The sequence below is a fragment of the Phyllostomus hastatus genome, unplaced genomic scaffold, assembly GCF_019186645.2.
Source record: "Phyllostomus hastatus isolate PE091 unplaced genomic scaffold, TTU_PhHast_1.1 phas_contig_948, whole genome shotgun sequence".
NCBI lineage: Eukaryota > Metazoa > Chordata > Mammalia > Chiroptera > Phyllostomidae > Phyllostomus > Phyllostomus hastatus.
In genome coordinates, this window is record NW_025333993.1 from 6,827,389 (window position 1) to 6,844,083 (window position 16,695).

A 16,695-nucleotide genomic window follows, 5' to 3' on the forward strand; every position below is an offset into this window, starting at 1 on the left:
CACGTACGTGCTGACCGGGCGCAGCGGGGTGCAGAGGTCTCAGGGAGGCATCTCCCGTGGCTTACGATCCCGTTTACAGATGAGGAACCTGAGTCCAGGTGGGGGGGGGGGTGTGGGGGGAGGCAGGGGTATGTTATCTGCCCCGGGTTGGTGAGTGGCGTTGCTGTCCCTGAGCTCATGACTCTCCACCAGTTTTCTGCAGAGCATGGAAATAGAACCGATAGCCTCCTGTCTGCATTTCTGGGCAGAGCAGAGCAGTGAGGTTGTGAAATAGAGGCAGCCGGGCCGTTCTCAGGACAGGGAGGCCGGTTTTGAAAATCCCTTTGTCTCCCTTTGAGGGAGCAAACGAGGCCGGGATTTTCTGGAGCGTGCTAGCCGCTCGCTGTCCTCTGCCCTTTGCCCTGTGACCTGTGCCTACAGGCACACGGACTCGGTCACCGCGCCTCACCCACCCACCCTCGAGAGGTGCTCACACCGACAGCGGGGAAACGCAGCAACTCCTACTAAGAAGCGGAAAAAGGGAAAGTCCGCCTAGACCGCCAGGGTCCCGGCCCACATTCGCAGCCCTGCCCCCGCCCCCGCCCCGCACGCACACGCAACCCACCTTCGTAGTTTGGCGTGAGGCTGTGCCGGGCCGAGCTCGCCAGTGGCTCGGAGAGGTTCTTCGCAGGAGATGGGCTGCCAGGCACTAGGGGGTTGGCATAATGCCACTGGCACTCGCTGCTGGCCGGCAGCGTGCTCAGGAAGAAGCGCGCCACCTCGCACGGGGACCCTTGGGGCTGCCCGAACTTGGCCGGCAGCATCGGCTTCTTGCCACTGAACACGGGCGAGTCCAGAGGGAAGTGTCCGTAATGGTAGGAGAAGGGCAGGCTGTAGGGCGGGGCATACAGCAGGTCGCCGCCCTCCGCTGCGTGGAGCTGCTGCTCCGAGGGGGCCGCCGCGTCCGCCGGGGGGCTGGCTGTCCAGCTGCGGAGCTGGCCGCACTCCAGCTTGTCCATCGGGAACGGGCTGTAGTGCTGCGTGGCCGACACGGGACACGTGAGAGACACCTGCCTCCCGGCCGGAGGAGGTCTGAGCCCACGGTGCCCGGCCCCATCCCGGGGCTGGGCCCCCCACCGCGGCCACCCTGCGGGGTCCCACTGGGGACCCCCACTGGCCCGCGCCCTCCCCAAGCTGACAACGCACCACATACGGGCATGCACCTGCTGTTTTCGAGGGCTCCCAAACTCAGGAAGAAAGAGGGAAGGTTTTCCGTTTTTTAAAAACGCAGTGGGGAAGAAACGAGGCCCCGGTGCTCAGGCCACGCCTGCGGGGGCTCCGCAGACCCACGAGCCTTCCTGGGGGGACCTGACCAGGCCCCCGCTCCGGACGGCAGGCCTGCACGCTGAAGCCCAGAGGGACTTCGCTTCATTCTCCAGGGAAACCACGCTGGCACCCGCGAGCCCCGAGCCCCCGGGACAGGCGTCCACGCCCCCCTCCCCCGCCCCAGCCCTGCGCAGGACGGGATGCGCGGTACCTGCGGGGGGTAAGGGTTTGTTCTCAGCTTTGTCTTCATCTTCGTGCTTTTGGGTTTCGCCAACTTCCTGGTTTCTTGTGAGGTAGACAAGGCAGTCCTCCAGGAGTCCTGGGACTTGGACATGGACACCTGGTCCAGGGACAGCTGCAGCTCCTTGTATTCGATGTCCCTGAGAGGCGAGAGTGGGGCGGGCCGTGTCCAGCGGGCGGCCGAGGCAGAGCGGCCCCCGGGCGCCGCCCCCGGGTGGGCGAGATCCTCCTCCAAGCTCCATGCATCCGTTCCAGGGAGGCCAGGTGTGGGCGGGGTTCGAAAAGAGGGTGGGTCACCCTCCTGTAAAAGCCACCCGGCAGCCCCCGGAGTGCTGAGCGAGGGCACTGTTGTTCCGCAGGAACAGAGATGGGTGCGTGTGGCTCTTTCTGATGTCGCAGGGCCCCCCAAGGGGCTTCCTGGGGACACCACGGGCCAGTGGGAACGGGGCCCGGGCCCGCGGGAAAGGCAGACACACTGTTTATCAGAGTGTCCGTGGCCCCCCTGTTTCCCGGCTAGCACCAGGGAGGCGTGAGTCAGGGCACCTTGAGGGTCCAGGAGCCCATTTTTGCCCTCAAGGGCCACCTCAGTGCCGCCGTGTACTCGGGAGGGGAGGTCGCCCTGAGGAGGGGCGGGTGTCACACTTTTCGCTCATAACGAACGTGTTTGGGAGGCTAACGTGCTTTCTTCCCTGCGGTGTGGCTAAAACCACTCTACTCCTAACACAAACACAGAAACAAACCAACCAAAACACAGTGGCCCGGCCTTCTGGGAAAAAAGGCGGAGCCGGCGTGCCGACAACCGCGAGGGCCTGCTCAGAGCAGGGCGGGCCACCGCCTGCGAGTCTCTCAAGTTCAGGGCTAGAGCCGGGCGCCAGGCGATGGAACAACACACCACGGCACGGTGGGCGGGGAGTTCTGTGTGGTCCCAGCTAGACCTGGGTCCTGTTGCTTCTAATGGTCTTACAAGTATTCGCCACTGAACTTGACCTTCTGGGGTTTTAAAAGGACAAAATATTCACCAGCATTTGCAGTAGGCCACACAGACAGGAAGACGGGCTGGAAATGGGGCTGTCCCCTCGCCCAAGTGGCAGGAGCAGGCACAATGCCTCGGCCACACGTGGGCACATACAGCAGAGGTCTGCACCCCTGGTCTGGGACTTGAGCACCCCCCCGCCCTCCCTCTGTCCACCCCACCCTCACCTGGGCCCTGACCCCCTCCTAATCCACGTCCGGACCGAGTACGCGGCCCTCCCAGTGAGTGCTGAAGTAGCTTGGACCGTCCCCCCGATCAACCAGAGCATTCAAATGGAAACAAAACAGGAGACAAATGAACAGTTCCGGTGGTGGGGGGGGGGGGGGTGGAGAAAGAGAGAGAGACAGAGACAGAGAGAGGGAGATGGTGCTTGTCGGAGCAATCGATGAGGGAGGGGCAGAGAGAGCAAGGAGAGAAACAATACGTCTGACTTACGTGAGCACATAATTGACACTCACGATGCAGTGGGGCCGGGAGGAGCGGCTGTTGTGCACCACGGTGGCGTAGCTCTGCACCCACACCCAGCCGCCCAGCTTGGACAGCAGCCGGTAGTACTTGGTGGTCACCTGGCCCTTCACCAGCACTGCAAGCACAAGGCGACACGAATCCCGAGGGACAATTAGCAGGCCCTGCCTTGGGGGACGCTGCCCCGCGGACGACCTACCTACAGCCCTGGTTCCGGACCTGTCTGGGGTCAAGGACACCTCGGAGAACTGGACAAAGAGGGCAGGCTTCCTCCGCAGAAGCTGTATGCTAGTGCCTGCGTGCACGTGCATGCGCACACACACACACACACACACACACGCGCACACACACACGACTTTTGCCCACCATTCCCAGGGACAGAGGAGCGATCTCTCCCTCCTGCTAAGGACTCTCATGCGACAGTCGCTGCTTTCATTGGGAAAAACAATCAGCCCCCAGACCACGACTGCTCCTGCCACAGCGATGAAGTTGGATTTGCTTTTAGGTCTCCGAAATGCCACAGTTATGTGATAATCCCCAAGCCCTTGATACATTGGGGGAGGGGCGCTGAGGCAGAGATGTAGCTATTTAAGCAAAATTGCGAGTTGAGGGCAATCAACGGAGCGCCGATTGCTGCTCTCTGAGGCTCTCCGGAGCGGTGCGTGCTCGCCGGGAAGCTGCTCCTCCGTGACCACGTGTGCTCCCTTCCCACGAGCCCCAGTTTCCCTCGGGCCCATTGGTTTCCTGTGCTGCGCACACGGAAACCCTCCAGGCTGCTGGGAGCCTGGGTGTGCACATCACCATGCCGCTGCCCCTCGGGGTCGGCGGGCGGGCGGGCGGGTGGCAGAGGGCTGGGCAGAGGGAAGGTGCCAGAAACTCGGGGTGGGGGTTGGTGGAAAGGAGAAAACCCGACTTCATCTTTTCCAGGGAGGGAGAGGCCAGCGCAGGTCCGAAAAGGCACCCCTGGAGGCTCTGGCCACTTGTGGCCACAGGACATTCCTGCTGCGGAAGGCAGGGCTGGCCCCAGGGCTCTGGCTAGCGGCCACCCCAGCGGGGACACGGGGAGCTGGCCCAATTCTGTGGCTGCGGTCGCTGGAGCCAAAGGAACCGCCCCCCAGAGACTCCAAACACAGAAGGTCAACCCTCCGTGGTGCCCCTAGGCTGAGCACCCCCCCGCCCTGCCCCTCCACCCAGGCCCTCGCTGGACTCTCCATGGCCTTCTGTGACTTGCTTTGGACATAGGGGTGGCTGTTTATCACCCACTCTAACACCTGCAGCAAGATATTCTGGTGCCAACACGGTAGTCAAGGAGTGATCAGCCTTCATTTAGGAAGAGTTTGAATGGATCGACGAGAACACTGAGAAACGCAGTATCGGCGAAGGGTGTGCATGCCCTGCAGCCCCCCCAACCCCCACCCCCGCCGGCTGTGGGAGCTCAGGCCAGGCACCGTGGGCGGAGGGCACAGCATCTTCCAGAAGGTTCCCTGCAGTTACATATGGGGGTGGGCCAATTAGAGGAGACTTAACCAATTTGCTCATGGCCCCCAAAGAGATGGGACATGGTCCCACTGAGGTCCCGTCTGCGGATTTCCCGGAAGGCCGTGCTTTCTTTCAGAGAAATGCTAATCCCTTTGACTTTGAAATCTGTCCCTGGCAGCCGTTATAAAGCCCCTATAACATGTTCAGTCATTTTTTTTTAATTTTGGTAATCAATGATATCATTTTATTTTTTAAAAAAGCCCCAAGGAAGCCCTGGCTGGCGTAGCTCAGTGGATTGAGCGTGGGCTGCGAACCAAAGTGTCGCAAGTTCGATTCCCAGTCAGGGCACATGCCTGGGTTGCAGGCCACGGCCTCCAGCATCCGCACATTGATGTTTCTCTCTCTCTCTCTCTCTCTCTCTCTCTCTCTCTCTCTCTCTCTTCCCTTCCCTCTCTAAAAATAAATAAATAAAATATTTTTTTAAAAAAGCCCCAAGGAGGAGGACTGCACACTCTCCCTGTTCCTCATCCAGTACTTTTCTCCTTCCTGGGGTTGCAGACAACATTCCCCAGACCCCTCTGCGGCCACCGCAGAGCGGGACGTCACGAAGGCAGTTTGTTCCGCACGTGTCCCGCGAGGACTCGCACAGCAGCGGCCGCGCAGGGGTCATTTCCCCCGGCCCCTCCCGACTCCGCCCTGACGAGGCTGAGACGCAGAGAACGAACACAGACACTGAGTTTTTTCCCACGGCTTTTCTGTGGCCCACGGCGACAGTCAGCGTATCAGCCCCAGCTGACGTCCTGGACACCGAGCCCCGATGTCCTTCAGTCCGCTCCCGCTGCCCACACGGCCCGTCGCCCCAATGGGCCGCCCGCTGGGACCCCGGGCTGGCGCCGTCTGCCATGAGTTCCCACTCCTGGGAGCGGCGGCCGGGCCGGGAGGCGAGGTCCCTGCACCGAGAGCTCCTGAGGGCAGAGGCCCGGGCTCGGCCCCCCCACGGTCCATCTCCAATGTCACAGTCAGTGCTGGCTCCGAAATCAGGGTGGCCCTGCCTAGAGGAAGGCCGGCGGTCTCGGTTCTCCGAGGCTGCTTTGGGACGGACACTCTAGCGCCATACACACGCTCTCAGGAACAGGAGGAGGCCGCCTCCTCCGGATTCTCCCTGGAGGTGCAGCCAGCATACGGAGCCAGCCGCTGGGGGGAAAGGAATGCTGGCCTGAGGCATCATTTCTACTTCTCATTTGAACTTTAGGAGCGGAGAGGGATACCAAAAATGCCCGTCGTGGGGTGAGCAGTGTCCCCCCCCAAGAGACACTTCTACATCCCAACCCCCAGAACCCATGAGTGTGGCCATATTTGGGCAAAGGGGCTTCCAAGAGGCGATTAAGTCAAGGGTCTGAGAAGGCAGGTAGAGAAGGGAGCATGTGGCCATGAGCCAAGGGGGGCCCGCAGCCCCCAACGGTTGGAGGAGACAATGAAAGATGCACCCGACAGCCCCCAGAGGGGACACGCCCTGCCAACACCTCAATTTTGGCCCTTCGGTCTCCAGACGGGGAGACAAATTTCTGTTGCTTGAAGCCACAGAATTGACTTCATTCTGTCACAGCGGCTCCAGGAAACTGAACGACGTGCCACAGGAAACACGTGGGAAGGGATCCAGGCCCTACGCTCCCCCGGTCCTCAGCTGGTCTGCCAGGTGGGGTCTCAGGGCGCGTGCGGTCGGTGAGGCCGCAGACCCGTCCTGCGCTCCTGTGGGGAGTGGGCCTCGGGGTGCTGCGTGGTGCCCCCCACAGCACAACGCTCCTGCTCTGCCTGCTGCTGGATGCAGCGTGGTTGATGAGACACCCTGGGAAGACCTGTCCACAGGGCTCCGTCAGGGCATGTCTGCGAGGGGACACTGGTCCTGGGGGATGAGCTGACTGAGCCTCGAGTCCCCTTTGGTGTCGAGCTGGAGGGACAACCTACAGCCACAAACGTCCACCCAGCAATCCGGGTGGCATGGAGACCCCACTGTGCTTCCCAGGATTAGCTCCTGCTCACTGCTCACGGTTCCGACGGTGCAGGGTGCCCCCCCTCCGCCGCCCCTCGTCTGCAGGATGAAGCCGCCGCCGCCTGCAGACAGCGTGGGGGGAGGGGATCTTCGGGGGAGTCGAACCACACCGCCCACTTCCCGTCAGAGGCCGGCGAGGCCGCGGGGGAGGCCAGCATCCCGGGATGTCGCGTGAACCTCCTCACGGTGATGGGAGACTCCTTCTGCGAGGTTCATCTTCTAGTTCAAGGCCTCCGTCCCTGGGCAGTTGCAGACGGAGGGCCCATTTGCCATCCGCGTCCACAGACGGGCTCTGCCGGTGGCAGGGTGTCGGTGGGTCCTGGGGCCCCTGAGGGCCTCCAGCTCTATCCCCACGGCCCCGCCTGGCCCATTCGCGCACTCACGTGACCGGCCTGGCCCCGTGAGCCCTTCAGTCTGCGACTCCTGCCTGTTGTGGAGGACACGTCTCGTCCCCGCCCCCCCCCCCACCGCCAGCCTCTCCCCCCCGCCCCGTGGTCTGTCCTGACGGTCACTGCTGGAGACGTGCAGACCTCACATTCGGACTCCGGAGCCTCCGTGACGTGAAAATGTCCTGACGCCGGGCCCAGCCTGTGCCTCTTCGGGGCCAGAGCGGCCCACTCTGCCAGCCGCCGGCCCACAGGGCACCGTGGATGGGTTGCCGGACAGACGTCACGGTGCTTCCAAGCCCAAGTGACACGAGGGCTGTCTGCCCAGGGCCCCTCGACACTTGTCATTGAGGTGACTGGAGCCCTCCCGCACCTGTGCACCTGGCTGCCCCCCCGCTGCCCACCCCCAGGACCTGCCGGTCAGCAGAGCACCGAGCCCCGCCGGCTCCCCCCAGGCAGGAAAGGGTCCCCCGGACGCTTCCCCAGGAGAGCGGAGACCGCAGTGGAGGCGTCTCCCTTAGGCCACGGGACTGTGTCCTTCCCGCCCCAGGGCCCACACTCGGCAGGGCTGCAGGGAGGACCTGCATCCACTGCTCCTGACGGAAGGTTCCAGGGGAGCCCGGCACAGTCAGAGCGGACAGCCCACCCGGGAACGCCCAGGCCCACACGGCCCCACCCAGGGGCCCGGGGGCCAGCGCCCGTCTCGGGGACCCAGCTCTGGCAGCCTGTGCTCCCCGGAGACCACGCTGCCCGGCCCCGCTTCCCTCCAAGCCCTAGGCGGGCGCCTCCCTGGGAAGGCTGGTGCCCAGAGCGACTGGGATGCGGGTGGGATGAGATCGAGATCTGGTGACTCAGAAACAGAAGCAAGGAGGCCGTCCCTGACCCCGAGTCTCTGGGGGGCAGAGGCCTTCCCACGCCACCGTGAACCCCGAGGGGCAGGACGAGGCTGCCCGTCTGGGCGGGAATGGCCCGGCCGTACCAGGTGGAGCCCTGCCGTCCACCCGCAACACCAGCGACGGGTCCTCGAAGGGCTCGCGGTCAGCACAGAGCAGAGCGAGAACGGGGACGAGCCGCCCGGTACCTCGAGCAGATCTGGCCCCGCGAGCCTCTGCAGCCCCGAGACAAGCCCCACGGGACCGGCCAGGGGCACGGAGGGCTGTGCACCGAGGGGAGGTGACCTGCTTCCTCCCCACAGCGTCTTGCTGCCTCGGCTTGGATCCTACAAGTCCCACTTCCTGAGGCATCCAGTCCCACGGTCCCCACGCCTCCTCTGTCGGCAAACCGAGTACGGTTTGTTCCCTCTTTCCTCGCGGGTTCTCCCACCCTAGACACCCGCGGTCCGCCCCGAGCGTCCCCAGCCGGACGGTGGGCAGGGGTCGGAGGCCGCCCGCTGCCTGGGCTCAGCTCCCAGCTCTGCCACCGCCCTGCTGTGTGGCTGCGGGCCAGTGGCTTAACGTCTCTGAACCTCAGCGTCCTCCACCATAACAGGAGGATCAAAACCTGAGCCTTTCCCTCCCTGGGTTGGGCAGTTGCTTTCTCGCTTCCACGGCTGCCTGGCCGCGGCGAGGGCTCTGTGTCCGTACTCCAACTCCGCGCCGCGGCTGTTACTCCCAACTGGGGCCCAGATGTCCCAGAGGCATCCAGGTTCCAAACCCGCCATCTGGAGACCAGCGGCAGCGTCCGCCCCGCCCCCACACCGGCCAGAGTCTCACTGGGTGTTTGAGGACTCAGCCAGCCGCGCTCACACCCGGCGCGTGAGGACTCGGGCCAAGGCCTGAGGTTCCTGCACGTACACGGCGGAGGATCGCTGCCCCACACCAGCGGCGCTCCCCGCCTCCCCCGCGCCCCCCCGGTCTGAGGCGGCGTACTCACGGAGGTGGTGCGCGTAGCGCAGGTGGAAGGCGTCGCAGCCGTGCACGTGGTGGTACAGGGTCTTCTCGATCAGGTCCTGCGGCTCGTACCCGGTCAGCTCCGTCACCCTGCGGGGGCGGGGCTGTGTGAGCGGCCCTGCTCTACCGATACGGATGGCCTTTCACCTCCACGAAGACTGGCTCTGCCCACGGACCCAGGGCTAGGAGGCGGGGGGAGGGGCAGGACGGTGGATTTGGGGAACTGAGAATGATCTTTTCTCGCAAGAAGAAAGGCTTGGAGCTCCAGCCCCGGGCAGGGTGCGGTCCCCCTCCCCCCGCACGAGGGGGATGTTCCAAAACCACAGGCCAGAGGAGAGCTGGGACTGGCCTCAGGCCGGGCCCCTGCTCCGGGTGAAGCTCACCGGGGAGCTGGAGGGTGGGCTTTGGTGCCCACGCCGGGAGAGGCTGCCAAGGTGGGAAACAGCCCGATCCCTGGGGACCCCGTGGGACCCTTTTTAAACACGACTGTGGTAATATCAGCACAACATAGACTTCACCGCTTTAACCATCTGTACGCGCGCAGGTCAGTGGCCAGGGTTCCACTCGCAATGCCATCTGACCACCCCCACTTCGGTTTGCAGAACTCTCCATCACTCCAGGCAGAAACTGTCCCCATTAAATAAGCCCCCCTTCCCAGCTCCCCCATTCCTGGCACCCGCTGCCCACTGTCTGGCTCTGTCTGGCTCTGACTCCGCGCCCCCGCCCCTCCCGCCGCGGTCTCATCTAAGCGGAACGATACAATATCGGTCCTTTCGGGTCCGGCCTCTTTCACTCAGTGCAACGTTCCCAGGGTTGGCCCGCGGTGAAGCTGTCAGAATGCCGTTCCTTCTCCCCCGGCGGAGCACTGTCCACCCACTGTACGCGGACCCCGCCCTTTGTCCATCTGACAGTGGGCACTCGGGCTGTTCCCGCGCCTCGGCCCTTGGGAGTGGGCCTCCAGATCTCCCCCCACCACCGGACGCCGCTCCCTCCCACGGCCGGGCTCAGGGTGGCATGGGGCTGGGGGTGCCCACCCACGGGGGCGAGGGACTGACCCCTGACGGCTGGGCCTCGCGTCGGGGTGGGGGGGCTGTCGTAGACCCCCCGGGAAAGAGTGCAGCACGGAAAACGTGGTGCCCAGAAGGTCACCCTTAAGCTCGCCGGAGCTAAGAAAGCACGTTCCCAGGGCTCAGGTGACGAGAGCCGGGGCGTGTTAATGCCCTGCTTCGGCTCTCTGAAGGGAAGGGGCTGTCCCCTCCCCAGGCGGCAGCGCCAGCGCCCTTTGGGTCCCTCCGTCCGCAGGTGACAATTGCATGTGGCAAATGCACTGGGAGCCGTGCCCTCGGAGGAGGTGGCCCGAAGGTCTTGGTGACAGATACTCAAGAACAGATGACAGAGGGACGGGGAGGGGTTCCGAGGGCCCTGAGGCCACGGGGAGAAGAAGTCAGCGGGGACCCGGGACGGCTGGGACCGGCCCAGGCCTGAAACGTGAGCCGTCAATTAAACGGGGACACTTGACCCCACTTTCCTGCCTGAGCGCACTCCCCGTTTCTGCTGAGTTCTGCGCCCGCCGGGCCGTAAATCTCTGAGAGCCTCCTACGGCCCTGGTCCCACGGCTGATCGGTTCCGCACCCCCACGGTGCACCCCCCTCCCGGGGCAGGCAGGGGCCGGGCGCGAGGTGGGCGGGAGGGGAGCACGCACAGGCCAGAGCCTTTCGGGGCTCCGGGGGCGTGTCCCAGGGCCACCTAGAGCTCCAGGCCCCGCCACAGTCCTGCTCTGCGTGGGCGGGAAAACGGAGCCGCCGCCTGCTCCCCCAAAGGAAGCCAGGCATCTCTCCGGTGTGGGGATGAAAGATGCTTCCCAGACCCTTCGGACGAAAAGTTTCAGAACAGCAGCCCCGAACGTGTAAATGAATCAGAAACACGTGTATTAAGTTTCTCATCAAAGTGCACATGGCTTTAAAAAATTAAAGGGGAGGGGGAGGGCCTGGCAGCGCGCCCCCCCGCCCCGGGTTTTTTCCAGCCCTCCAGTGTCTGAAGACCTGTCAGAGGGATTTGCCAAACCCCAAACATCGCTCGGCTCCCCACCCCCGCCCCCCACCCCCGTCCTCAGCAAAAGCACCAGCTACAGTTTCAAAGTGAAATACCACAAAACCCCCACGAACCGAATTTCAGGTTATGCCGAGTTCAGCCCTGTCTGGGGTTGTGCTGGGTGGGGGGCCGCTGCCCTGGTGACTGGGGGGCTGCGGGGCTTCCGGCCAGGCCCTGGCTGGGGCTCCTGAACTGGGTGTCAGAGCTGCCGTCCCCCACCCAGGCCGGAGGCCATGCTACCCGCTCCCCGCCCCAGGGCTGGGCCAGCCTCTCGGTCCCTGGTCCCTGGCCCCACGGCCTTTCAAAGACCATTGGCCGACCACACACCACAGGCCCAAGCGGGTGTGAAGAATTCTCCGGTGCATTTCTGTCTGGCCCCTCCACAAGCACCTCCTAGATGACGGGGGGTTTGGGAAAAGCCTTCCCCAGGAGGCTTGCCGGCCCTCGGCAGGAGGAACCGCCTCTCTGGTGGAGACAGGGGGTCTTCCTCAGGGACGCCACCCTTCTCCCCCGCTCCCTGGGGCGGGGGGCACGGCCCTCCCACCCCCGCTCGGAGGAACACTGGTGTCGGGGACCCTCTTCTGTGAAGCCCCCCTCTGCCCCTGGACTGCAGAGCCGATGGGCCGACCAGCTGAGACCTGAACCCTGCCCTCGGGGAGACCCCTCTCTTTCCCGTTGTAAGAACTCCCCAGGCCCGGGCTGGGGGGTGCTAGAGTGGTCCAAGGAAAACTAGGGCACAGACAAGGGGGGGTCCCCGTGGTTCCGACAATGTTTCTGGAACCGAGAACCCGGACAGCCGGCAGCCCCCTCTGTCCACCCTGAGCGGTGACTCCGGGATGGGGAAGGACCTCCTCTTTACGACCCCCCACCCCCAGCCTCGGGGTGCTGGCTGGTCCCTACCACAGGACAGTGGTGCTTGCCAACGTCTGGCCCTCCCCCAAGGTGCCAGGCCCTCCCCCAGAGTTACCTTCACTGCCTGCTTGGAGTCCCCGGGGGCACGCTGGCACCCTGCCCTGCCGACCCTTGACCCTCGACCCTCGACCCTTGTCACTTCTCCACCCCCGAGGGCTCTGAGGCGTCTTGATGACGACCTGGACCGGTTTGTGCCTTCCCCTCCCACCTCTAACCAGGGGGTTTGCTTTTCTCCAACGAATGGTTAAAATGACCAGTGTTACGTTATGTGTATTTTACCACAGAAAAGTGAGTAAAATCAGTAAACCCCAGCTTCAGGATATACAGAAAACCCAGAGGTGAGGATTTAGATGCAGATAAATACAGACCTGGACGGGGGCACGGATGTAGAGTAGATATAGATCTTTTCCCCGGGAAAACTCGGCCTCGCCCTCGGGAGCCGGGCCTCTGAGGTTCCCGCCCGTGCCGCTGGGGAGCCTTCTGGGAGGCGGGGGCAGAGGGACTGGCACGGCCGGTGTGGCAGGTTTTTTACTCTTACAGATGCTTCGCATCTGCCACCTGGTTGCACCTCTCCTGACTGCCCCGGGTAGCAGGGTGGGTGGGCAGGGCTGTTGTTTTATATCTATCATCTATCTATCTATCTGTCTATCTATCTAGATATCAGCCTGGAGACTGCTCAGCCCATCCTGGGGAAGGGGCGCTCCCTCCAGAGCAGGCTGGCGGGGGGGCGGGTCCTAGGTTCCGTCTGTCGGCGGTTCTTCCTCCCTCACGCTCCCTGCTGCCTCTGACGACAGTCCCAGCTTGGCGGGGGGACTCCCACGTGGGAGAGGAGAGGACAGCTGGGGGAGACAGTTCTGGGAACACCGTGGCCTCAGCCGCCCAGCCAGACCCGGACTCCTGGGCTCCTGGTGCACTCGCAGTGACAGCCCCCCTCCCCCACGTCCGCCCGCCCTGGGAAAGCCACCTGTCCGCTCCCCCCACCCCCGGCCCTGCGGTGGCCGTCTCGGCCCACACGGCCTCCCGCAGCCCGAGTCGGAGGGGCTCCCGCAACACACACAACCCACTGCAGAAACGTGTTTGCTCTCAAGTCCTCCGGACCCGGCGGCGACACCAGGCAGAATCCCAACACCACGGGCCGTCAGAGGGGGCTGCCTGGTGCCCGCGAGTGTCTCTCCCACGGGACCCCCGGGGAGACGGTGAAAACGCAAACTCGAGTTGGAAGGCGCCTGCGCGCTGCAGAGGCCAGCTGCCCCCGAGGACGAGGCCGACGTTCTCTCAAGTCCCGACCGGACTTCGCTGAGCCCCTTCGTGACTCGCCTGCCCAGCGTGACTTAGTCGCTGTTCAGCTGGGTCCCACAGAGCGGCCTTGAGGGGCCCCTCCTGCCCCCCCCTCTGCAGTGCCCCCCGGAGCTCCGGAGCAGCCGCCACAGCAGCAGGGGTCCCCACTCACCTGGAGTCCAGGAATATCAGCTTCAGGTCCAGGCTGGCCCTGAACATGAACATGTTGCTGTGCAGCTTGATCTCGGTGATGGCGCTGGGCGGCAGCGACTGGCCCACGGCCACCAGCCCCACAATCTGGTAGCAGGAGTCGTACAGGGACATGTCCAGCATGTACTGCCTGATCTTCAAGTAGCCGCTGCAGTGGATGACCTGGGGGCACAGGGGGCGGGGTCAGCCGGGGTGGGCGGGCACCCACTCCTCCCCGGCGGGGGGCCTGCCGGGGTCCCCCAACGTGCTGGGCTGCCCTCCAGCCCGGCCCCACGGAGCGGCGTGGCCGAACGCCCGACACACTCGCAGCTCGGGAGATGCGAAGCCGTTCTTCTTCCTTAAGAAAGAGCACCGTGATAACGTGCAAGGGTCGCCCTCCCTAACTGACTCTGTTCCCCTAGCTCCGCAGGTCAGGTCTCCCTAGCGCGGGGCAGACTGACCCACAATCGACCCATCGCCTCGTTTCCGTGAGGTCGCACCGCAGAGGCCTTCTGGGGAAGCTGACGTGTGTCCCACCGTGTCCCCTTCGGCCACTCCCCGGCTTCTCTTCCACTGGGACTGCACTTGGCGTCTGCTAACGCAACACGGGTATCGCCTGACGAGCTTTATCACCCCCATAAACTCGGAATTCTTTCAGTGGAACCAAAAAAAGCTTCATTTCCAATATGTTTTTATTTTATTGATAATTCAAGGCGGTCTCCCCTTGTCATGACATGGGCAACAGCCAGGGTGACCCTGTGGGGACACCTGTGAGAGTCACGGCCAAAATCCACACGAGAGATGCCGTCCAGCATTCCGAGCGGCACCCTGAGACCTCGGTGGGGCCCTCAGCCTCCGCTCTGGAGGCACTTGTACCAGAGACAGTCGGGAAGGCTCGAAAGGCCCACCGTCACCTGGGACAGCAGTGACAAGGGCCCTTTCTGAAAGGCCCCCTGCGGGACTCCTGCAGGAGGCGCAGCCCTCCCAGGGGGGTGGGGGGGCAGATCTGTACGTCCTTCCGGTCCACTCTCCCGGTTTACCAACAAGGAGGCGGAGGGCAGCCTGGGGGGGCGGGATGTTCTGCTCAAGACTCGACAGTTAACAAGCGGCAGAAACAACTGGAGACTCAGGTGTCCAGGAGAACGTCTGTGGGTGCAGGACGGGGCTGGGGTCCCCCCAACCAGGGCCCACACAGGCCGAGAGTCCAGGGCAGCAAGCAAGAAGCGTACCCTCCAGACTGGAAACCAGAGTGAGCTCAAGTCCTCAACAAGTGGGTGCTCGGAGCGGGGCTCCAAGGAGGGGCCTGAGGAGACGCCGAGGGAGGGGGCGGCAGATCCCAGGATGGGGAGGAGGTGGGGCATGAGTTCCAGAAAGAGCACCAAGTCTCAGGGCTCCCGGGACCGTCCCCTTTCTCTCGCCCCGCCCCGCCCCACCCACCTTTCCCGACACTTAAACACTCCTGCAGGAGCACCGCCATCCGTCTGGAGCCCCGCAGAAGGGCCGGGAGGGTCACAGCGGGGCGATCAGCTCAGACACCCCCAACCTGCCCTCCCCTTGGGGAGCAGCCGACTCTGATGTGGAGGCTCCGTACTGCTGCCCACGGGGGCTCTCTGCGAGACCAACTCCCGGATGCCGGAGTCAGCCGGGGCCAGGGGCTGCGTCCGGCAGAGGAGCTGGCCAGGGTGGAGCCGGGGCTGGGCTCCGAGGCCCCAGCTCTGCCCCTGCGCCCGCCCGCCCCTGTGCTTGTCCACTGGAGCCCGTGACTGAGGGCCGGGGCCCATCGCACTCCTCCCCGGGGGGCTGCTCCGACAGACGGTGCGATCGGACTGCGACGCCGCAGACAGAGGCGCCGCCCCGCGCCCAGAACGGGCCGCGTTACCGCAGTTGTGCACAGCACGGTCCTTGTTTCCCCACGCGGCCGCACATTCTAATGCGAGTGGCGTTCCGGCGCTCTGGACGCCCTCTGGACGCCCTCTGGGGCCCGGGACCCTGCCCCGAAGCATGGGCTCTCGGTTAACCCGAGGGCGGCAGACCGAGCCGTGTGCACAGCGAGACCTGCAGGTGCCGAGGCGCCACCTGTGCCCCCGGTCTCACTGGACGAACGTCCTCCCAAGACGCCGGCCCTCACACCTGCCCGAGGAGCCGAGTCACTGGAAAGTTCCATGGCAGGTGGTAGGAAGGGTCGAGTCCCTATGCCTTCCTGTTCATGGGTGCAAAGCAGAATGCGCCCATGACAGGGAAGGCCCCATCCCTTGCCCCCCCACACACACACACCGCCCGCCCGCCCGCCCGCCCGCCCGCCGCCACGGCTCCCGCACCTTGTAGCCGCTGCAGGTCAGGCCCGCGTTCCTCTTCGCCAGCACACACTTCATCCGGAGGAAGAACGACCTCTCGATCTCGTACTCTGGAAGCAGGGGCCAGGTTAGGCGGCCGAGGTCCCGCCGTGCTGCCCAGCGTCCTCCCGGCAGCCCCGACAGACCCTCGGGCCCAGAACGGGCAGCCGGGCCTCCCCTCCCCAGGACGGAGCCCGGCCCAGGGGGCCTCGCCGGTGGCCGGGCTGCCCGGGTGGGGTGGGGGAGTCGGCCCCGTCCTGGCAAGACCCCCACGGGCCCCTGAGGAGGGCAGCCCGAAACGAGGCCAGAGCAAGAACTTGGGGGTCGCCAGCCTGGGGTCACAGTGTGGACTGAACGTGCAGTGGCCCCCGAGTGGCGGCCACAGAGAGGCCCGGTGTCAGGAGAAGCACCTCGGGCACCGGGGTCTCCGGGGGGGGGGGGGCCAGAAGCAGCTGACTTCCCGGGGGGGCGGCTGAGAGGAAGGACAGGTTGTGGCGGGGCACCAGCTCCCGTACCTCCTGCCAGCTGAGCCCGTGGGCACCGGGCCGCCCAGCAGGGTGGGGTGAACAACAGAACCCAGCGGACCTGCTGGGCCAGACCCAAGCTCCTGCCCTTGAGAAGAGCCCTGGACGGACCGCCCTCCCTGTCCGCGAGTCACGCCCGGTCTGTGCTGACTCGGTGCTCACCACAGTGGGGACCCGACCTGTCAGGGGCCGGGCTGCACCCCCAGGGGGAGCTGGGCCGGGGAGATGGACCTGCCCGCGTCCAGACGGGGGCGTCTCGCCGGCCCTGGGCCGCGCCGAGACCCACCCATGCCCACGCAGGCGAACGCTTCTCAGCTCGTGACAGAAAGTGTGTGGGATGGTGGACGGAAATATCCCGACTGTGCTGGACACGGTGGTTCCAGCGGGGACGCGGGCGGCGACGTGCTCGTGAGTGCTCTGCTGGGTTCGCACGTCCAATAACACAGCCTCGGAGCGGGGTCCCGGGACCCCCGAATTTCAAAGCACCGAAGCGTCGCTGGAGGACTCGGGGCTTCCCCTCT

General features: G+C 64.7%; 1 protein-coding gene across 2 annotated transcripts in view; it reads right to left on the reverse strand.

Moving 5' to 3' along the window:
• SIM2 (SIM bHLH transcription factor 2) overlaps positions 1-16,695 on the reverse strand; it is a 40,514-nt gene that overhangs the window by 3,710 nt on the left and 20,109 nt on the right. Inside the window, exons 5-10 of one of the 2 annotated variants that reach the window (XM_045852563.1) lie at positions 15,636-15,721; positions 13,301-13,500; positions 8,831-8,937; positions 3,037-3,161; positions 1,517-1,685; positions 605-1,016 (exon numbers count right to left, since the gene is read on the reverse strand). In XM_045852563.1, the coding sequence (XP_045708519.1) occupies positions 605-1,016; positions 1,517-1,685; positions 3,037-3,161; positions 8,831-8,937; positions 13,301-13,500; positions 15,636-15,721 (1,099 nt within the window). Of the gene's footprint in view, positions 1-604; positions 1,017-1,516; positions 1,686-3,013; positions 3,162-8,830; positions 8,938-13,300; positions 13,501-15,635; positions 15,722-16,695 lie in introns of both variants that reach the window. The other variant, XM_045852564.1, reaches the window with a different exon arrangement.